Source organism: Rhipicephalus sanguineus, chromosome 1 (assembly GCF_013339695.2).
Source record: "Rhipicephalus sanguineus isolate Rsan-2018 chromosome 1, BIME_Rsan_1.4, whole genome shotgun sequence".
Classification (NCBI taxonomy): domain Eukaryota; kingdom Metazoa; phylum Arthropoda; class Arachnida; order Ixodida; family Ixodidae; genus Rhipicephalus; species Rhipicephalus sanguineus.
In genome coordinates this window covers 156,899,260-156,922,883 of record NC_051176.1, presented here as the reverse complement: position 1 = coordinate 156,922,883, position 23,624 = coordinate 156,899,260, and the positions used below count along the sequence as shown (strand labels likewise).

General features: G+C 47.3%; 1 protein-coding gene and 1 long non-coding RNA gene across 3 annotated transcripts in view; both read right to left on the bottom strand.

Moving 5' to 3' along the window:
- Nucleotides 1-23,624, bottom strand: part of LOC125759076 (uncharacterized) — a 365,173-nt gene that overhangs the window by 329,411 nt on the left and 12,138 nt on the right. The window lies entirely within an intron of this gene.
- Nucleotides 12,301-23,624, bottom strand: part of LOC119400835 (uncharacterized) — a 210,695-nt gene continuing 199,371 nt past the window's right edge. For both annotated transcript variants that reach the window (XM_037667758.2, XM_049417327.1), the window contains one exon: nucleotides 12,301-13,790. In XM_037667758.2, coding sequence (XP_037523686.1) covers nucleotides 12,373-13,584 — 1,212 coding nt within the window. In that variant the 5' untranslated portion in view covers nucleotides 13,585-13,790 and the 3' untranslated portion in view covers nucleotides 12,301-12,372. The remainder of the gene's footprint in view (nucleotides 13,791-23,624) is intronic.

The window sequence follows — 23,624 nt, the reverse complement described above, 5'->3', positions numbered from 1 at the left end:
GTCCCACTGGCCGAAATGCATGTGTGAGCGATATTTCGGAGGCTAAGACTTTCTAGGAGAAGCTGGAACAAATCAGCCCGCGAACTCTGGGAGGCGTATCATATAAAGAAAAAGGTACTAACTGTGTTAGCGACACACTATCTGCTTGTATAGAAATGGATTAGGCTTTTTGATGGCCACATGCCTGTAGCCTGATAATGGTGACGTCTTGTTACGCGTTCGTCACGTCTGCGCACCAGTGTGGTATTTATTCCATTGCAACCCTTGCCAATAAACCAGTTGTTAGTAGCGCCTGTCCTGTCTCTCCACATGTGTCTGTCTTTCTTTAGCGCTAAACCACGATGTTTCCTTTTACAGACTATAAATTAGAATTGCGTACCCAATCTTGTCATCAAAACTGAGAGTATCCGTACCGTCATTTAAAGGGATACTGACACCATTTATCGAAGGCAAGTTTACTGTGCCATACAAATCTCCTGTACAAAGAGACGGCTCTGAGCCCCTGTGAAGCTCAGCAAATGCTGATAAGATATTTTATTTTGATATTAACGTAAACTTTCCCACGCCGCACCTACCGAGGTCGACACTAGCTTGACGTCAGGCTACAATAATAATTCTGGTAATTTCACGCAGCAGTCTGGCTAGTTTTGATGACGTCAGCTACCAAAACTTCCAAAATGGCCGCTTCTGCGTCACCAATGGAGCCACGGTGCGGAACAGCCGTGGAAACGTCACGATATCTCGCGCAAGCATGTGACGAGAAGCTCATACCATGTAGCGACGTCAGGGTACAGTAGGAACCGAAACTAGCTTTTAAAACATACTGTAATTACTTTTTCAGGGTTCACTCACGCGTAGCAGTACATTTCCTAGGCTCTTGATGGCTTGGCCTTTCATTTAACGCAAGAAAACTAGAACTGAAAATTTTCGTGTCAGTACCCCTCTAACAGTGCCCTGGCTACAAACGAAGGGGAATGCATCATAGGGCTTGATTATTTGTAAGGCAAAGCCTCATGAAGCCAACATATAATAATTAGCTAAGGAAAACATGGGGGATATTATTCGTAGGTTTTTAATTGTAGAGTAGTAATTATGACGTAAATGGAAATGAATTAAAATAATAAAAAAATTAACTCGCCGCCGTTAGGAACCGATCCAACAACCTTGTATTAAGCGTCTAATGTTCTATCAATGGTGCTACGGTGGCGTATGTTCCCACGTCCGCTTTACTGCATGTTTCTGTGCGTGTCATCCTGAGAGTGCTAGCCAAAAGGAATGTGCCACATTTGCCGCCATGGCTACGAGTGGCTCTGGCAATTTGGGTGTCCAAATCTCAAAACTGACTTTCCCGAATTCGAAAATTGAGTTCACCCATGTTCTAAACCGACCTGGCCCACTAACAAGGTTGACTTAGCCCACACCCTAAATTTGGATGGCCCACCACCGAAATTGACTTAGCCCAATTTGAATTTTGAGTTGACCCACGCTCAAGACCAAACTAGCCCACGAACAGAATTGTCTTGTTCCACGTTCGAAATTGTCTTTGCCAAATTGGTGCACATGACCAAGCGATTACGTCATGTGACACGGTCACGTGACCAAAAAATTACCTTAATTTGCAAGGTCACACCACCAACCGATGACTTCATGGGTCAATGTCACGTGACATGGACGTCAATATAGTATCGACATTATATAGTCAACACGCCCGGACACGTCGTGCTCAGATGCACCGCGGCTTCGCCAACCGCGCCAATCTGCTTCGTGCGCGGCTTTCGCATTCAGTGCACGTAAGGATACTTAAGAGAAACTTAAGCGCCTCTGCAACATTTTGTTTATAAGACCTAAATCTTGTACGGGACAACTTAAGACGGGCGGCGTCCATGCGGCGTCTACCCGCGTGATGGAAAGGGGGGGGGGGGAGGTGTTAATATTGAAGTGAGAACGCTGGCGAAAGAAAAAGTCAGGCTAAAGCCACTTAATGCGCAACTGTTATATAGGGCATGACATTCATATCCTGCACAATTGCTTGCCATAGCGATTACGTATCTGCAGGCAAGAAACCTATAGTCGGTTACAACCTAACAAAAAGTCTAAGCGCCGCCCACAGAACCGCGGCGCGCCTGCCCTTCACCTTCACCTGTGAAAGACAGTCGTGCTAGCAGGTTTCCGCTCGAACCGTAAGTACTTTTTCTCGGCTAATGTAAATACTACGCATATTAAGAGCTAAAGGTTCGTCGTTACTGCCTAGAACATTACGTTGGCTGAGCAGTGATGCTAGAATCCCTGACTAAGTTTGCCAGGATGTTCGAATTGCAGACCTAAAACCAGCAACACAAGATGTGTCTGTATGGGAAAAGTCAACTATTTTAAACACTCGAGAAGCGCTTGACGTCACAAAAATGCTTAAGCGCTGTTGGATGAAGCACTTATGCAAATTTTCTGGGGTAGGCACAGCGATGCCTGTGGGCGGGGCTTACATTTTTTCTTAGGTTGTACGTGACGTTGCCGCGTGACGTGCTTTATACTGTCACCAAAATTGGCCCACTTTCGACACTTTTCGCAGAGAGGGCACGCCGACTAGACTAGGACAGTCGCGGATATAACAGCGTTTTTAGCCTGTCCGGTAGCCCGCTGTACGCAATGGTGTAGCGGATTACCGGATAGCATATACTGTATTACCGGAGGAAGTAAAGCGACCCTAATGCAAGGCACAGGGATCGCAGAGTGGCACTCGCACTGACTGTGTTGGTAAACTTGTGATTAACTTTGAGCGTGTATGTATGCGATTAAACAGTTGCGAGTCGGCGCCTGTCCTGTTTTCTTTTCAACCATCCCTTGTCATTTGCGCCGTTCAACATCATAATTCTGAGCCATCCTCTTCTTTTCTTCACAGTCGATGTATTGATCTTGCCCCCAATGTTTGTTTGGTGAGGCATCTGAGGATTTCGCCTTAAAGTATAACTCTTAACTTGAACTAGAAGCATCAATTTCATAGCAGTTCGCCGAAGCATATCTCAGAGACAGCCTAGAATGAAGCGCTTGGTTGAGTCTACTTCGCCAGGTGCCGCAACAATTCTAGCTGCTCACAATGTTTCAGTGCACTCAATCAAGTTTTATTAATTATCCTGACAGTTAATTGACCCTTATCTGAAGTAAAGTTATGATGCGATATCATATGTATTCAATATAACTGTTAGCCTGAACTAGAACCATCGATTTATATTGCGAGTTTTTATGAATATTTGTAAAACTGGAAGTAAGTTATCGGCCGGATATGCTTGGAGGAGAAACTAGAGCATCACTCGGTATCAGGGCCACTAATAACATTCCTGACGCACACAAGTCGCCGTAGGTACCGAAACCTCTAAACTTTTAACGCAGTTATTTCCGACAGCTTTGATAGCGTCCACGCAACGACGGTTTGCTTGTGTACAGTAAAATATTCACATGCTGCGGCCGCGCGGAATTCAAGCTTATTCTGCTATGCTCGAATCAGCTATACAGACAGCCCCATTGTAAGAGTGTATGTCACATAGTTCGCTCGCAGCGATTACCTACCTTTCCCGCATCGTAGGTTTAGGGATACAACATCGCGGCGAACGCGCGCAACGTGCGCCCACTATACGCATTCCGTAAATAGGCAGAGCCTGCAAACAATTCCCTGCTTTCTTTTCCCCAAGATTATTATTTTGACAGTAAAACAAACTTCCCTCGTTTCAAGAGTATTTACAGAAATGTCCAGGAGGGCTCTCGCGAGGTGTTTTCGTTGAGCGCCGCCAGGCAAACCTGTGAGGAACACGCCGCATTATCCCTCTTACTATGCAAGCGAAGCACTTCCGATAGATGGCGACTCCATAACTCCTCGCCACATAGTACGTTCGCAGTTACTGTCTCAGACTCGAACATTGTAGACAGTGCCAAGCCATGTTTCCTTTGCCTATCTTTGCTTTATTGCCTTACGTTATTATAAGAACGAAGTGATGAGCAAAGCGTCAACATCTAGTTGCGCCAGCTAATAAGACAAGATTCAGAGCTCTTCCACTATGTAAAAATAGAAGTGCAACGAAGCTGTTTGTTTTGGTTAATTATATTTCACATTTAAATTTACTTAAACGCCCGTTACTTAGCTTTAGCATAGATTTATGGCAGTGAGTGTTCGCGCTCAGCGAGTGAGTTCTTTTCATCTTTGCTCGTGCACGCGTGCCACCATGCCTCATTAATTTCATAAGTAAGCAAAAGTTTATTGCCAGTGTCACAGTTTCAGTCGAAAGCGAAGCACTGCTAGATATTGCAATTCATTTGACAAATACGTACAAAAAGTGATGCTCATAATCAGGGCAGCCCCTATATACTGGGGTAAACATTCACTTACCAATTAATCTAACGAACATTGCGTCATGCGCCCACAGGCAAACATGAACACATGACGCCTGATGACCACGAACATTGGCTTTCACAACGCTGGTGGGATGAACAGCATACACAGCAGTGAGCAAACGAATCGCGTTGCTTCTCGCTTCTCTGAAATGGCGCGTCCTCCCAGAATAAATAAATTTCGGAACGCGGAGACGGCGCAGGCGAAGCGACCGGCCATCTCGGCTCGATCATCCTTTGTACCCATCGGCGCCTTTTACGACCCTTTTACTACCGTCGTTGCGCGCAGCCACGTCCGCGCCGCTCCCGCCGCGCTGAGGATGAGGCGCACACTTACCTACGCTCCCCCCCTCCTTCCCCTTACCAGGCGCTTTTCTTTTCCTTCCGCTATGGCGCACACCACAAATCACCAGGGTTCTTAGGTGGGCTAGTTGGTTCATGAACATTGTGGCAGAAGAGCGCAAAATACGGGGCAGTGTGTGCTTCACTGTCACGTATTTTGCGCTGTTCTCCCGTTATGTTCGCAAATCCCCCCTCACTTTGCCCGCGCGAGCTCATATCTTCCCTCCACACACGCACTCACCTCAATCTCCCTGTCGTCGGCGGGTGGAGACGGTGCGGAGACGGTGCGGATCTCTCAGCGCACCGCACACAGGGCTAGACAGTATCTTATCGCACATGAACATTACGGCAACGGTGATGGCAAATTTGCGGTTGGAGTGTCCCTACAAGATTATCGCAATGATATATACAGGCGATAAAAACTACGAACCTTACCTTGTGCGAGGAAAATAGGTACGGCGCTAACAGGACGGGTACAAAGTGGATGTCGGTTCGTGTCTTTGTGCCCGTCCTAGCGCCGCACCTAATACTGCGACAGCAATTATATGGACACACTCGGCAGGCTTTTGCCGTCGGCGTCGCCGTGCCCTTCTGTATAGATAAAGCCCACAAAGAAAACTAGTTCAGAAGAAGATTTTTCCGAAGAGCGCGACTAGGGATTCGAACCTGCGACTCCTCGCTCCGCAACACGACACTTTAAACAACTCCGCCACGCAGCATACGTTCTGAGGCGTGCTATTAGATGCGAAGTATCTTATGGCGGAGTTCAATCCGGTGGTGGTGGTGGCCCCGCCACGGTGGTCTAGTGGTTATGGCGCTCGACTGCTGACCCGAAGGTCGCGGGATCGAATCCCGGCCGCGGCGGCTGCATTTTCGGTGGAGGCGAAAATGTTTGAGGCCCGTGTACTTAGATTTAGGTGCACGTTAAAGAACCCCAGGTGGTCGAATTTTCCGGAGCCCTCCACTACGGCGTCTCTCATAATCATATCGTGGTTTTGGGACGTTAAACCCCAGATATTATTATTATTAGGTGGTGGTGGTGGTGGTGGTGTGCGGCGTGACCACCCTTACTGCGCATGCGCATACCCTCTCCCCTCCTCCTCTCCACTTCCCCTCTCCACTCTTCCTCTGAACGCGGGCTAGACATGCCGAAATTCTCTCCTGCGCAACGCCGCGATGAGCACCAGCGCATGCGCGTCCCCTCCCCCTCTCTCTCTCCTCTCCTACGCTGCCCCCCTCTCGCACGCCTGCCGACTGCGTTCCCCGGTCGCCCTGTGAGAATTAACGGCCAGGCTAGAGGGAAGACAAGACGCGCGTGGCGTTCCTCTTCGCGTTCCACGACGCGAGGTCGGTAGCATGCCCAAAGAATGCCAACGGAACGCGATCATGCAAGTGCTCCGGCTTCGCATCGCCTCATGGTCCCCTTTAGGGGGAAATGGTGTAATTTTTATATACACCATTTACCAACCTGCGGTAGGCAGATCTCTGAGGCGTGGCAGAGAATTGTTCACTATCACTCGCGAGATGGCGCAAAGGGCGCGCTTTAAAGGTCGTCGCCCCGCTCGTCTTTCGCCGGAGTTGGAATGCGCGCCTCCGCCCTGCAATTTAACCTACAGGGCGTAGTCGCACGTATTCGCGCGCGTATCTTTTGAGGAGGGAGGTATACGTGTTGCGCTTTCAGCGCAAAGTTTGTGTTGAAGCTATATACCGCACGAAGATCACTTTGCTCGCTGCAGTGGCCGTGTTCGCGAAAGGAGTGAGCTGTTAGCTATAGAAGAGCGCCAACTAACAACTGTGACAGTTGCTAGTTCGCGCTCGTCCTGTGTATACATCTGTTTTATTTTTGAGCGTCCTTTGTGTTTGAGCAGCGCGCTGCAAGTGTTGATCTGCTAGCCTTTCTGCGTACGACTCCAATTTGCTGCTATCGCATTCATTGTTTCGCGCTTGCGGCGAAACTGTGATTTTTTTTCCCCTCAAGCAATGAACCAACTAGCTCAGCAACATGCCCTGTTAAATTGTATGTCTTACCTGTGTAGTTGCCCAATGAATTGCCATTGGTACTAATGATTCGCTGTTTGGGCGAATCTATGACACTTTAGTTCGTCGCACGAATGCAGTTGAATAACCGTTGAGCGGCTCCGGAGTAAGAATCTGTATACGCCTATTTTGCGTAGCGATGTCGATGCGATTAGACGTGAGTCAACGGCAGCCCTACAGGGTTGCCGTTGGTGGCTACATTGCGCCAGATTGGCTGCTTTACTACCCCGTCTGTGTGAGGTCGGCTCCGTGGCGGCTTTGTGGTTATTCTTTAACTTGTGTGTTGGTGCAGTAAATGGCCATATTGCATATTATTTGCAGATAAAATAATGTTTCGTATTTTTCTGTCGTGTCAGCTGATCCGCGTGCGCGATCCCCCCCCCCCCCCTCTCCCCCCACACACCGACAGGCTGGTGCACATCGAGGCATCCCATCGCAACGCCTGGCGCGCTTGCAAATATAATACAGTGTAGAAATTGCATGCATGTTGGCAAACGTGTGGCTTACACACTGCTCACAGAAAACGGGAAGCAGCGCGAACGATAGGACAACCGGACGGACTAAGTGCTGTCTCTGTCCTGACGCTTCTTCTCGTTTTCTATGGACACGTACGTACCTACCAACCGGCCTAAATAAGCCCTCTAACGCTGCTCACGCTACCCGCCATCTATGCTGATGCTACCCGCAAGTTTCTAATTCTGATGCGCAGCGCGCGTTCTCGTGTGAGCTTGACAAAAACAAAGATCGAAAAATGAAGCTGAGCTGTTCGTCTTTAACCAGATTTCACTATCTGAAGCTGGACTGGTACTATATGAAACTGCTTCAACGTTTAGGGTTCCATTGACTTGTTGGCTGGAATGATCCAAAATTTCTCCGTATCTGGCACTCTAATGCGGTTGCGCCGAGAAAATGCACGAAGGACAACCGAAAAACGAGGACAGTACAAGTGGTGCGTGCCACTTGTACTGTCCTCGCTTTTCGTGTGTCCTTCGTGCATTTTGCTCAGCGCAACTACATTAGAATGCCGTATTAACTAGCCCAAGTTGAAGCTTTGCTGAACGGTATTTGGCAAGGACCCTATCTATCCTACATAAGCTGTATGCAGGCGCACTGCATTTATTATGACTGATTGATTTGCTTGCAACTTATCTGTGGCTTGAAGGCCACGCAAGATAAAAAACAAATTGTGTTCTTATGTAATGGTCTCGTTTATTCAAAACAGTATTATTTATAGTTCGATAATAAATATTCTACTCATAATACCGCTTTTGTTCTATTTGAATTGATAAAATTTAATGGAATGGCTACTTTGGCTACCTTTAGCTAAAATTCTGGCTCCTTTAAAAAGTCACAGTTTCACCGCAAGGACGAAGCAATGAATGCGATAGCAACAAATTGTAGTGTTATACGAAGTGAGGCTGGCAGCTGTTTTGTATCCGATCTCGCGTAACTACAGAACGCTGGTGTAAACGGCCGCTCCTGGGAAAGATGCTCTCAGCTTAGCCACTTCGCGTTGAGAGCGCAGCACGTAGAAGGGTATACGAGCCGCCCGCTGTGATGGCTGTCGAGATTGCGCGCGCGAGCGATCGCGACCGCGCCCTTAGATTCAAAGTTCAAAGTGGCTGCTCGCGCGACAACCTCCTCCCCCCCCCCCGCCACCCCACCTCGCGTCTTTTCATTGTCGTTAAAGACGAGCGGGGCGTTTCCTGTCCTTCGACGGCAGGCTCCCGAGCGGGGTGTTGTTATTGCATGCACCCTCCGAGCGACGGAAATGAGCCGTCTCATTTGATCTCTGTTTCGGCCGCGTTCGTCACCCCCGCTCGCGCGCTGTTACCCGCGGTAGAACATAAAATGCGTGGGGGATCTTATCAATTTGGACTTCATACGGGAGGGACAGGACGACGACGGCAACGGCGACTGCAAAGACCCGTCGAGACTATCCATATAATTGCTATCGCAATAAAATCTATCCAACGGCAACCCCGGCCCCATATCACGACATTTCGGTGCGGCGACGTGATATGTAAGAGGCGTGCAGGACATCGATCGCCGTGAACGGCTCCTTGATCGCCAGTCGCTCTGCGTCGCGCGACATCGGTGATCTTAATTGCGAAGTTGAACGAGGAAGAAGAAAGCGCAAGTCGGTCGCAGATTGAAGCTAGATGTACCAAAGAAGCCACGTTCTTAAGCATTGCCGACGTTGCATGTCACATCTTCGGCGCTAATTTAGGGGTGTGACTGAACCCCTTTTAGAACATGAAGGGCGAGAACGTTCTGTTTTATTGCGATAGCAATTATATGGACAGTCTCGGCTGAATTTTGCCGTCGCCGTCATGCACCGTATATGTATAAGTATGTATATATATATAAAAGCCCCAAAGAAAAATAATTCAGAAAAATGCTTCCAAAGCGCGGAGTCGAACCAGGGACCTCTTACTCCGCAGCGAGTGGCGCTAACCGCTACGCCACGAAACGCAGATCCTCCACCTAGCTCATCTGGGCCCCGCCACGATGGTCTAGTGGTTATGGCGCTCGACTGCTGACCCGAAGGTCGCGGGATCGAATCCCGGCCGCGGCGGCTGCATTTTCGATGGAGACGAAAATGTTTGAGGCCCGTGTGCTTAGATTTAGGTGCACGTTAAAGAACCCCAGGTGGTCGAAATTTCCGGAGCTCTCCACTACGGCGTCTCTCATAATCATATCGTGGTTTTGTGACGTTAAACCCCAGATATTAAAAAAAAATCCACATAGCTAACCGCGAGCGTTATATACACACCCTTTACCGCTGGACGGTCTCAGAGACGGCCGGCGCTTATAAGCGTTTCTTCATTACTAGCGAGATGGCGCTAGGAGCACGACGGGCGCATTTAAAAGTCGTCGGCGAGCTCGCTCGCTTCTTCTTATATTTGCGCAAGGAGAACCTTGCCCTTCCACTGTCTGCTCTCGCGGTTTTCTGGTGGTGAGGGGAAGAGGGTTGTTTCAAGCTTTCACCGTGGTGTCCGCGCTCATGTTACGGAGCGTACGAAAGTCACTCGAGCTCAAGGGACGCCGCTAAACGAACAAACAGACGATGAGCGCGAACTATCAAGTGTCACAGCTCGACACTAGAAGCACGCTAGTTGCCTTCGCTGCTTCGGCCGCCTTTGCAACAGGAGCGCTGTTCAAACTGAGAGTAACCATTGGCGAGCCTCACTTCGTATAGCATTAGCTTCTTGCTATCGCATTCATTGCTTCGCCCTTGCGGCGAAACTGACTTTTTTGATTGCGCGTTCAGATGACGGAATCAATGAAGTCATCGGATATCTAGCTCTATTTTCGCACAAAAGTGTGAAAAAATGACGAATAAACAGGAGAAAAAAATCTTTATGGCACCGAGTGACTGAGGTAGAGCTTGGCTTATGTAACCAAATTTTTCTCCTTCTTGGCACCCTCTGTCGCACAGCATGACGCAACGCGTCTTCTTCATGATAAATTTCGTTCATTGCCCTGTACCATTTGGACTGAGGAACGGGGGGTTAATCGCGAGAGTTTCAGATAACTCAGGGTTATCTGCATCGCCGCATACTTTACTGGAGACGCGTTCCAACGGTAGCTTTTAGTCGTCGCTTCTGTATGCAAGGCGCACACGAAGTAAATGCGTGACAATCCGTATCAAATTGTCACTGTGTAAATAAGCCTGTAACAACCAGCATATAAATGTACAATGTTTTTACATAATTTCAGTGGATACATCCTCTATTCTCTTCACGATCGAGGAATATAAATACCGTTTTAGTATACTTTTTTGTCCAGACGTGGCTCTCGGAAGTTTTACAGGGAACGCAATATGGGCCTGTTTATTACAGCACATTATGGTTAGTATTTCTTCGAACGATTCATAGGTGATTACATTGCTGATTCGCTATAGTGTCTTTAAAAACTTGGAGGACGCTTGAGGTTCGCCTTCAAGAGCAGAACGCGATAGCGTAATCGGGCCCCGTTAGCATATCGCCTTATCAATTGCTAACCTCGCTTCAATTCCTTGTGCATGCATCAATCGTGCCGCAAGGAAAGGAGCGTTTGCGCGCTTAACATTGGCCGTTTCAAGCTATCCTAGAATGCCTACTGCAAGTGCAGTTGCGCAGTGTCCATTTCTGTGAAACGAGCTCCTTAACGCTATCGCATTAGTATGAGAATTACGGTGGTTTCCTTGAAGGTAACTTAGTTCGTATTTTGACCAAAGTTGCATATCACGCGTGAACAATAAATAGAAATAGGCAGTTGCAAACTGCGTTGTAGTAGGCTGGTCTGTCCTAAACTAACACAGTTAGTCGTTTTCTTGTAGCACCAAGAATCTTCACCTAATGATGGCGACGATCTCACGAGTAGCGTGCACCGCTAAAATCGCCGACGAAATCGATTACTCTGTTTTCAGCCTTCTTGCGCTGCCGCGAAAGCATGGTCTGCCAGAATTCGTGCCACAGTTTCCATGATAGCCTTCATGCTATATGTTTGTGCCGCTTGGTTGTTGGGCGGTTAGTTCAAAAAGAGGCACCATGTAGAACTTTTAGTGGCCTTATAACACGAACACACACCCGACGCATATCAAATACAACTTTGAGCATTTATTCAGTCTTTTTTATCAACACGCGTGACTCTTATATATATTTCCAATGGCTAAACACTCACATAGCAAAGAACAGCACTGGTAACACAGCGCTACATCGCGCACCATGTGCTACATTCAGTGCGGTTACCTCGGTGCTGCTTTCAAAATGCGATAGGAATCACAGTAAGACCACTTAAGTCAGCAAACAGCGAATTTTTGAGGTCACTAAGGGTGAGGTTTTAGGATACTCAGGGTTTTCTGTATGGGCGATAGGCACGCTGAAGTCTTCTACTGGATGAAATAGGTGCAACGTAATCTGTCCACAAGGACAATTCAAATGGCCTCGTTTCTCGGTCGGCACTGGTCACGAAACAATGAAAAAGAACGAAAATAAGTTGGAAAGAGTGAAGAGTGCATGATGACGTATAACATTTACTGGTGCTGTTACTATATAGGGTGATGTGCGAACTACGTGGTTGTACAGAACAACAAGGAGCGGCACACGGCAGTTGAGGTGACTACAATCGGCTGAGGTCAATAGCATCATTTGTCGATTGTTTTTAAGTCTGAGCAGGATGGACTTACTTGAGACGATCCCAACCATGGCTGGTCTGCTGAATGCCATTACACACTCTGTCGAGCATACGTTACCCGTGGCCATGGCACTTAGATATATGAAGTAAGAACACACAGCTTCCATACATCTATATGCAAAACAAAAACAAAAACAACGACAACAACAACGATGACAAGCTTACGTGACAGTTCAAATGCCCAGCTTGAATCATTTACAGGAAAATGCTGAGTAGCTGCACTGAGCGAACCGTAACATTGGAAATACACCAATTTGTGTTCTTTTATGTTCTTTCATGGTAATCGCAGAACGCGTCGCCAAGTTTCCTTTTAGATACAGCTTGCTCATCCCCAACGACCATTAAAATGTCAATGTTCCAGCCCCGAGCGGTTAAAAACGATATGTTCTCCTTTGGCACGCCATCATGTCCGACACGTGAAGGAAAGAAAACGTTTCACGTTTTTTTGAAAGAGACCCTCTTGGGCGTTGCAGGCATAGCAGCCGAAGTGCCGCCCATGGAGCCCCTGAGAAATGCCTCAATGGCGTCCCCAAGAAGCATGGCATCTACAACGTTGCCCTCGTCCCACTTGACCTGAGACTCGTCTTTTTTCGGCGGTTCCTTGGCGCTCTCTTCGGGAGTCTCCTTCTTGACCTCGCGAACAGCTTCGCCTGACTGCTTCCGCTTAGACTTGCGGACGCTTGGCTCATCCGCTGGTGAGGACGGCGCATCCTCCAGGGACCTTTGGGGCGCGCCTTTGCCAGACAGACTGTTGCGCTTTGACTTGCTTGGTTTGGCCTCCTCACTGGTACTGCGCTCGAGGGTGGTGGATCCCCTGCGGGGCGCTGGCGGTGTCGACACGATCCTGGGGATATTTTCGGCCGTCGGCTCATAAGGGTCGGTGGCCATGCCTGAGGGGTCAATGGTGGCCGAACGCGTCGTTCGAAGTGCTAGCTTCTTGGGAGAAGTGGCACCGGCGATCGGTACTGCGACGGAGCCAATAGACGACTTCTTTTTTGTGTTGTGATGAATGAGAGAGAGGATGTCTTCCTTCTTGCAGACAATTCCTTCGTCGATGCTCGTTCGCGGGGACACGTTGGGCGAACCGTCCGAAGACTCTCGGGAAGACTTCCTCGACCCCTCTCCGCTGCGCAGCCCCTCTGGTGAGCGGTCTTTGTTGACGGCCGAGTCACTGGACGAGTTGCGTTTTTTCATCGTAAACTTGACCTTACCTCCTGAAGGGGGTTTTGCGTCCGGGTCGTCAGAGGTGCTCGTCGTAGCGGTGTTCACCGAGAGCTTCTTCAGGCCACGTAGAAGCTCGGCTGAAGACATCGTCTTGCTGAAAAACTTGGAAGTCTTCCATCCCGCAGCCTTGTTGGGCTTCGGCTTGCCTCTTTCACCGTCCGAGGAGCTGGTGGTCGCTTTGACGGCAGTCGAGTCTACCACGAGCTTGTTGGAGGTGTCGCGACGCGTGAGCTTGACTTTGAAGCTTGATGGCTGTGAGGCACTCTTGCTCAACGGCTCGGCTACGACCACTGTGCTCTCCGGGATGACGGCCGAGCGCCGGGGGCTGGATGAGCCGCGGCGCTCGTCGCGCGATGGCGACCGAGCCCGCTCCTCCGCCTCCAGCCCCGCCTGTGGCACTGACATCTGCCGCACTGCAGCCATGGCGCGCTGCGCCACTAACACTAGGTGGTCGCTGCAAGAGCACACGTCATTCTCGGGGCTGGCAAGCTTCACGAGGATCTTGGGCAACAGGGTGCCGGCTGCGCTTAAGCGCGGGCACAGTTCATCTCAGCGAGACGTCAGCCACTGTTCGGTGGCCCAAGAAGTATGCATCACCGCCGGCCAGGCGGTTGCCGCAGCAAAGCGTCCTGCACAATCAAAACAGAAAAGACGTGTGTAAGAATAGCGTCTACAACAAGTGCTATGTATTTCAGTTTGTCATCTTAACTCCTGTGAATCAGACAGTAGCGTTAATAATTAGCAAACTTGTTCTTACATCAGCGCTTAAGGCCGACAACTGACACCACCTGCATCTACCCCTCCAGCAGCAACAGCTGTTATTGACAGAGGCATGTATTGGTGACTTTGCCCAGAAGTGAAGCCTTCAGGTCATTTCGTTCTTGTTGGAAGGCAATATTAAAATGTGCGTCGCCATCATATTCATTAGAAAGAATCCCGATGACGCAGATTTAATTGCGCAGTCGCGTCGTAACTGTGCCGCTTTTCTTTCTCTCGCATTTTCTAACAGAGAACACAAGGAAAAGTGAACATACATTTCAAGCGTCATCCTGGATCTGTGGACCATTTTTCTCATGTTATTAGCTTTTGCCGAAGACAGGCTCACAAGGGTGTTTTATGCTGCCCAATTTCCACAAAGCAAGCTACACGTCAGCACAATCCACAGTAGGATGCTGAATGTGTATGGCTGTGAATGCCCTTCATATGCAAAAAGAAATTGTGTGTATTTCAGAGTTTTATTTCATTATTTGCTGTCATGGGCCACACGCATGTTTTTCTTTTGATATCGTCGCTTTCCGCTGCGTGTAATTTTGTTTTTCTTTAGTTTTGTCATTTTCTGATTGGAGGGGCCAGTCGAGCTGTGAAAGGCAGCTTTTTTCCCTTTACACCAAACCGGGTATATAATTTACTCTCATGTACCTGCCGCGTGGTTGAATAAACTCCGATTGCAGCGCGAATAGAACAGAGCCGAGGACATTGCCCTCCGGCCCTCCATGATGTGTCTGGAAGGCAGCCTGATTTTCCCCCATTTATCTCAGCGAATTGTTTCCGGTTGGACAAATAAGCAGCTACTTAAGGAATAAACATTTCAGAGATTCCTAGATTTTCAAGTTTAAACGTTAATTTATCACGCGGGACCATATCGAATTCTTTAAGTAAGTATTGAAAATTATATGCATTTGTCCTTTCTTGTCAAGGGTTAACAGAAAGTAATGAACCGCAGTGACCAGCTGTGTGATATTCGAGTATCCTCTTCCGAAGCCGTGCTGAAAGTTAGTTCAACATGAAAGCTTTTCTAAAAATGTGGTTTACGCTTTTTGCTATAATGTGTTTTATAATGAGTTTAAAGCGTAATGACGATTAATAAATGGGACGGTAATTTTATACCAAAAGACGATATCTCTTATGAACTAGCGCAATTCGGGCTGTCTTTAAGTCACTCGTTAATTCTGACGCCAATAATGAAGCACTAAACATAATAACAAGAAAATTTGATTCGGCTTTAGCATATCTCCGAATACTCAAGTTAGGAATATTTTCAGGTCCACATGAATATCTGCGTTTTAGGTTCAACACCATAGAGAGCCCACCAGCGTATGATGTAAAATTTATATCAAACGGCTGGGACACTGTCCAGTTACGTGAACAGTCGCTGAAATTCGAGAAAACACTGTGTGAAAAACATTTTAAAGCGATGAGCAAGTTAACCGTAACTCCATGTATTTACTGTAATTCGGGATACTGTTTTCTTCTTCCCAGCAATAAAATTTCAAAACTTACTTCGGCCGTTTTTAGTAAAATTAGGCAGATACTTGTTGAAGTAATAAACCCTTGAACTGCAGATGCAAGCTTGCCTTGCACTTCAGATCGCGACCAGCGGGTGTGACGGGATATTGACGCATAATTGCGTGTCATACTTTAGCACGCATGGAGCCACAGTAAACTGGGACTAGACATGTACAAGAGGAAGCACGGGAAACAAGTACAAGACGCACACCACAGGGAAAGAGAAGATTGTACATATAGGGGGGAATGTGAAAGGCAAGACTACGTGAGCCTCACAATGCATATAAGTTGCCGCTAATACCATACGCATACGCCAACATCAATCTTCCCACAGCACTTTTGCAGAAGAGCCGCAACAAGAGCAGAAGCAATGATAATGAACATAGTGCTACGCATATCTTGCATAATTCCAGTCCAGGGAGGTTCATGCACGCGTGCATCCGTCCAAGCTACAGGTAAAACCCAACAGTTCTCACATAAGAAGCCGAGCGCAAGAGCCAAGACGCTGAATTCATTTTACGATAGCATTTGTCATGGTGCTCAACAGCTTTGCTGACCAGTTATGTCAGCAGATATAAGTGTAAGTCAATTGTTAGTGTTGTGCATTCCAAAAATTTATCTAAGTCGTACCGCAGAAAAGGGATTCAGGTTGATTTTGTCGACTGTGGTGTTCTCTGACACTCACAAATATTTTAGATGCGAAGCAGCTTTTGCTCGGGGCTGTGTCCGGTGGCGGTGGTGGCGTCCGCGCTCCACTGCGCATGCGCCTACTCTCTCTCCCGCTCTCCTTCTTTACGCAGGTGTTCGGTCGCCTTCTCTCCTCTCCTCCCCCGCGCTGCAGCCAGGCGCAGCCTCTCCTCCCACGTGATGCAGCCGTGCCGCAGCCAAATACATCCTGTAACCCACTCTCTCCTCTCCCTCCCCCATTTCGTGTGTATATACGCGCGTGCGCTCGGTCGGCTTCCGTCATTCTCGCTTCGCTCCCGTTCAGATGAGTTGTAACGTCAACGTCGGCGCCACTCGTTCACTCGGCGCTAACGGAAAGCAACGCACAAACACAACGTAATGATAACACAAACACTAAATACAAACCTCACACACTAACGGAAACGCCGAGTGAACGTAACGGAAACTTGGTGTGCGCTCCCAATGCTGCTACGCATCCCCTCATGGTTCCCTTGAGTGGGAGATGGTGTAATTTTTTTTTAGGCTTTCGCGCCCAGCAGTTCACCCGGTCGTGCTTAGACGCTGGTTATGCAGACATGCGAATCATATAGTTTGAAAAATACTGCGATAGACGCCAGAAAGTACTAATATTCGTTGAAAGACACTGGAAAATTGTTTCCGTACAGGAGATGACTATCTATTTAGAGAATCGGTCATGTGTGTTTTCTATAGGAATCAAGCGAACAGGCCTTCTTCAATGTGGCCGCCAGATGAATGGTCAGCACTTCAGACAAATGAAAATGTTCATGCTGTTTATTCATGACGCATTCACATAGGTACGACAAATCCAGCAGCCAGGACCTAAAAAGTTTGCTCACGAATTGGGCGGCGACTGTGAAGTGCTTGTTTTAATTAAGGCTTAGCTTATACTGGACGCAAAGAAAAACGCAAGTTTACTGCTGTCAATACTAGTCGTAAGCCTGGTCAGAAAATCGACTATTAACAGCGAAGCTGTTTATCAAATCGTTCCTTGTCCGGAGAACCAAAAAAACTATCATAATCATGAACGGGTATGTGCCGCAGAAATTGGGTAAATCCCACTACTCACCACTGGTCCACTAAAAACGAAGAAGCCAACAGTTAGCCCAGCAAATGGCTGCGAAGCGACGGAGGCGAGCCGAAGACCCGGAGAACGTACAACGAGAGAATGCTAGACTACGGGAAAGGCGATAACGACTGTGAGAACGATGGAAGGCCTACGCCAACGACGACGTGCCGTAGATCTATGAGAGGTGCGAGCGCTTGGTTTCAGCGCGAGGTTCTGTCTCTACAGTTTGGACATCCGTGTCGTGTCTGTGACTGTCTGTGGTTTAAAGTGAACCTCTGTGCATTGAGAATCAACGTACAACCTAGCATTAGCTAGCTAAAGCTTAGCAACGACCTAACTAGAAGCAACCTAGAAGCAACCAGATTGAAATCGGCCCGTCTGATAGATGACACTGTTTAATCGTTTTAAACCGGAACGCGACCGCATGCCACGTGTACAGGCATGTTCTGCTAAGTGCTAACATCACAAGATGCTTGCAGACCAAAGATATCGCTTTCCATTTTTTGCTTTCGCCTTTACGTGGTCTAGCCTAACTTAGCAACCAGAGAGAGTCATCACAATGTTCGCAAAACAAAACCTTTAGCACAGTTTTCAAGCATAACCAATGTTTCGTTCCCTCATTACTTAAAACTGACATCGAAGTATTAGCCGTACAGTATACGACGAGTGCGCTTGCATGCGACATCCTCACAGAAAGTCGAAGCTGGGCTTGGTTGAAATTAATTACGGGGAAAGACGAGGCATTGCGCCAGGAAGCCGAGAAAATGCGGCGAGGATGAAATCGCGCAGTTTCCGCGGAAGGGGCGAGTGCGAGAAAATTCTGTCAAGGCGTGACTTTACATTACAAAAGGGCGCAACGCTCCTCTTCGTAATGCCGCGCGCGTTGTGACGCGCTTTCTTACGCTGGCGTGGCTAATAAATTCGAGCGCCTGTTTGTGCAAAGTGTGCCGGCGTGCGCATTCGGCGCTTCACTCGCCGTGGGTCGATGCGTGAACTCTTCCGGCTTACGCCCGTCGCCAAGCTACACAAAAAGGCGTTTCAAATGCCGCCTTCGTTCACTCGGGCTGATGTGGAAACTCCTGCGCGCGTGCGAAGATACGCAAGCTGCTCCGCGTTCTGCTTCCGACGAAGCAACTACTGAACAATGCGGCCCCCGTGTTTCTGCCTCGGCTGCTGCTTGCGTGGGTGCGCATCTCGGTGCGGTGCTTGAGAGCAGAGCTGAATCGGACACCGTCGCTTGCATGTAGTAGAAGCGTGTAGTACAAGCGTGAGCCTGGAGTCTGAAATGGGGCTACACTCAGCTGCGTAGAAGAGGCGAACAGCACGCGCGCCGCAGTTGCTGATAATTATGCGTCATTAATAGGAACTTGCTTTGCATACAGAAAATGCGCAAAAGGCGTCCTCGCGAAAAACCTGTGGCGCAGGATATTCAGAGTGCTTTCCAAAGGCAAATCCTGACAAGCGTCGCAAGCACTTCGGCGGCCATAAATGCTGTTAGACATGTCAAACCCCTGCACGCAGTAACTGCCGTCATGTATGGCTCCCTTGGGATCTCCTGTGAGAGAGTACGCGCAAATACCACCACGCCGCTGAGTTCGTTCTGCGTAAACGTTTGCTTCAGGTACTGCGAGCTGCGATATTTGATGCACTGCATTATGCAGTAACCCAAAACGTGGAGAAGGACGCCGAAAGGTGACACAGTTGCAGGGCGCCGCATGCATTACGAATGCAATGCGACGTGGGCGCGAGTGAAAGACACAGTCTTTCACTTGCGCCTATATCGGCGATGCGCACATGCAGTCTGGCATTCGGATAAGAGGCTTTTCAACCAGGTTGAAGCGCACTAACGCATCAAAGCAGTGCACGCTATTTACCTAGATATGACATGCCAAAAAGCTCGACACGTTTTAGCCGGAGGTTTACTTTCAGAAATACGAATGACGAGGGCAGCGACGACAGCTTGAAGCTGCCGCACTAACTTTCCGTGTCGTGTTGGTTTTTGACAACGTCCATTTAAAACTAGTCCATTCTTTATGAATAATTCGCGACAATGAACTGCATTTCATAGAACCAAAGACTCGACATAGCGAGTTCTAAAATTTTTTTTCGGAGAAAAAGAGAATAGAAAAACAAAGAAAGCCGCTCAAATGCACCCATATTAATATTAAATTGCAGCGTGTGCGCAATGGTCAGAGAGTGAAATTGTGCCTTGCATTTTTTCCGCTATAGTAAGAAACATTTCGAGCCAATAAATGAAAAAGAGAGTATTCAAAATACTTCTCGTCTGTAAATCAACTCACATCATACTCGTATAATAAGTGGCATGGTAATTGTAGACCAATGTATTACGCTGCACTGTGCATGTGTGTTTTGTACGGATAATTTCTCTCTTTACTTTTCTCTCTCTCTTTTACCGCCTCATTCCTCTCTCCACCTGTAGGGTAGCAAACAGGACATAATCTATAGTTAACCTCCCTGCCCTTCCTGTATTCTCTCTCTTTCTCTACATGTGGTGCACGTAGGAGAGTCCGACTGCTTTATCTTGTGATTAATGTAGTTCGTATATGCAACGTCAGGTCTCAGCCGGTGAACGCATATTTCATCTAGCCTCTTTAGTCCTTGTGGCATATAAAAGCTACCCGACGGGTCTATTCAGTGTAGCGGTCCGTACTGGTTGCTTGCGTCGTACCATAGTGTTCGCTTAAACCGGGAAGATTTAAAACGCGTCCCGTGTTTAACGACGCAGAACGACAAAATCTGAAAGCAGCACTTCATTTGCAACTAGGTTTGAGTTTGGAGCTGCGGCACCGTCTCGGCGCGTGGCAAAGCAGCGTCTGTACGATTCGCAACACAAAATTGTTGTTGATGTTTTCGAAGACTATACTCGCCTTAACGAAACTTTGTGAATGGCTCTTTTATCTATACAATCAATCAATCAATCAATCAATCAATCAATCAATCAATCAATCAATCAATCAATCAATCAATCAATCAATCAATCAATCAATCAATCAATTTTATTTGGCATTCATTACAGGAAGGTAATGAACACGAGGACAAGAACAAAAAGCTGCTATCTAGCAGCTTGACAAAGGTCCTTGCCTCAATTAGTGACAGCCAAAAAACAGCGTACCATGTATCTAAACATCTCTAGTGCTACATTTCTACTAAACATTTCTGGTTCTCATAGCTAGCAGAGTGGTTAACAAAAGTAAAGATATGCAGCGAAATTAATACATGGCAGTTATGAAGTACAGGGTTTGTTCGAGCAAACCGTGTGCTTCCTAATTCTAACATCTCCGGGAATATCACTAAAAGTTACCATCTATCTGTCTCTCCTTCTCTAGACCAATATTTACTGCAGAAGAGAAGGTCGAGCAACATGAAAACTCGTATTTGCCGGCAAATAGTTTAGTAGTGTCAAGCTTTGAAGAGCAGAAGGTCATAAAGCACAAAATTAATTCCACATTGTTTTTAAATACCGCACAGATATAAGAGAAGATGCAAAATATAATAGCAATAAGATAGACAGAAAAAGATGAAGACGAGAATATACACGCCACTGGTGATCTTTCTTCTTTCTTTTCTTTCTTTTTTTTTTTTCAGTGCATCGTCTTCCGGTTTCCTGTATTCCAACATTTATACGAAATTTGCGCTTTTCAGCACTGTGATATGAGACGACAATACGTTCACGCAGGATTTGAAAAGCGCCTGATTTATATCAGCGAGAAAACGAACGTGAATAACGCGCTGTCGCCGAGGGAAAATGTTGATTTCAGCGAATATTCAATCACATAGCCATCGAAGCGGGAAATACCGAAAGAAGGAAATCCAAATTGCTTCGACACTCCACCAAGGTATCGTATACGTGTTCTTTCGATGGAAGTTCCGCTTTGATAGCATGACTATTCTTTAAAATTCTATGAAAACATACCAAAGGACTTTTAACAGTTTGAAAACATCAATGCGGAAAAAAGATAAATTTCACATGAAAGTGCTGCATCGTATTGTTTAACTACTTTTTTTGAGCTTATTCCAAAACAACACGTTTTACATGCACGACAAATTTTGTACGACATCGCAAACTTGAAGACATGTATCTTCGACTGTCTTCGACTGCTTCGACTGTCGCAGATCAGGGCCTGCAAGATTATATCCTTTGGTAAATTAGATGCCGCATATATCTGTGGTATATTTTGCACGTAATGCTGATTAGTATAGTTTGTTAACTTGCACACAAATTCTGCTAGGTACGCCATCTACTACGCCGTCATGCGGGTGGCACTTGTACGCTATGTGAAATCTACGCAATACAACATTGGATTTCGCCGCTGTGGTAAAAGTTTTGCCTGTCGGTTCTCAATGCAACGACACTCAGTCGAAATTTTGCGCCGCGCAAAACTTCGAATAAGGGGTGTTCGATATATGAAATTATGAAAACATTGATCATTGCATATCTTGCTGATCATGAGACCTATTTTGCACCCTTCCCCCCCCCCCCCCCCCTAACTCTGCCGCCCTCGGGTGTGTTTTTCCTCGTTTGTCAACCATGTCGTCGCTCCAAGTGACCATCCGTTATTTGTGCTACAAATAATGCGACCCGCCCAGACCTTTTCTTTTTATTGCGATAGCAATTATATGGACAGTCTAGGCTGATTTCTGCCGTCGCCGTCACAGTCATTCACCGTATATGTATATGTGTATATATATATAAAAGCCACAAAGAAAAATAATTTAAAAAATCTTTCCGACGCGCGGACTCGAACGTGCGACCTCTCGCTCGCCAGCGCGCGGCGTTAGACGTTAGACCACGAACAGCAACGTCTTTCCGCTTGCTAACGGCGAGGAGCGCGCTGTTCAAACAGAAATAAGTAAGAACTGTGACAATTAGTTAGCGCTCGTCTTGTGTGTACCTGTTCGTTCGTTTAGTGCGTCCTGCTTTATGTTTGAGCACTGCGCTTCAAATGACGAGCTGTGACGCATTAGTTCGCGCTCGTCCTGTGTGCGTTCTTTTCGTGCGTCCTTTGGGCTCGAACGACGCGCTGGAAATTTGGAGCTGCTTTCCGTTCTTCGCGTTACATCCCAATTTATTGCTATCGCATTCATTGCTTCGCCGTTGCGGCGAAACTGTGACTTTTTTTTTTTCTCAACGTGAGCTAGGATATTGGCTACTCCTGTTTGGTTTTTGATCCACTTTGCTGTGTTCCTATATATTATTGCTACGCCTGCCATTTTCCGTATCATCAGACGCTGCGTACTAACTTCATCGAGAGTTATTTTTTCTTTTTTTTTTTGCTATCTAAGTATTTGCCCCATATGTTAGAAGTGGCAAAACACGATGAACGTTGCCCTTAATCTGATATTTCCGTCACGTCAAGGCAGCATATTATCACACATTTTCCCCAAGGTTCGCCTATGTGATTGCTTTAACGTCTTCGACAGACGTCCACTCACAATGAGGGAAGTGCTTGGACCTTGGCTTTTCCCCAATAGGCACAGGCGCGCAGGAAGCGCTCTTCGCGATTTTTCAATAAGGGGTAATTTTATTTGCTGCTTATAAATGACATTTCTGGTCCTCGAGCTTTACACTGTGCTTATTTTTAAGATGTCATGCCTCGGAGTCGTTTTGTTCTGATATAAGTATTTATGAAGATCCTTGTATGGACTCGTTCACTCGTGCGTGAAGGCTGAGCGTCCTGATGGTGTACGGATGATGATGTACTGGACTGTGTTTTCGATGATGGTGCCTGTAGAGACATTTGTTTGGTTATGTTCGTGTGTATATAGGGCTTTATTGATAGTGTCTTTTTGGATGACGATGCCATATCGTTTCGGGGTTCAAGGGTCCAGTGCGGCCAAACCGCGCCATACGATATGTTTCTTTGCTTTATATTATTAATTCGATGATAAAAACTTGGAGGATGCTTGAGCTTCGCTTTCAAGAGTAGAACGCGATAGCGTAATCGAACCGTGTTCGTATCGCCTCCCCAATCGCTAGCCTGGCTTCGCTGCTTCTCGATGGAGGCCTAAACCGTGCCGCAAGAAAAACCAAAGTGCGGACGCCCTCCGGCTCCAATATTCATGCAAGCGGCGCGACGAGTGGTGCCGTTGGCGGAGTGATGTCGTTTAAAAGCGCACCCGTGGGCCCTTTGCGCCATCTCGCGGGTGATAGTCAAGCCGCTGAAGAACCCTAGAAAATGGCAGCATAGAAAAATGGCAGCATTCGGCATTCGCGCATTGCTCAAAGCTCGCTCATGATGATGATGATGTGCCTTTACACATGGCTCATAACCACACATGGGGATTGGCCAAGAATTGTTGATATGAAGTTTTCAAGTTATATCTAATGATTTAACACAAAAAAGAATCAAACATATAAAAGAACGAGTGCAATAATTATTTG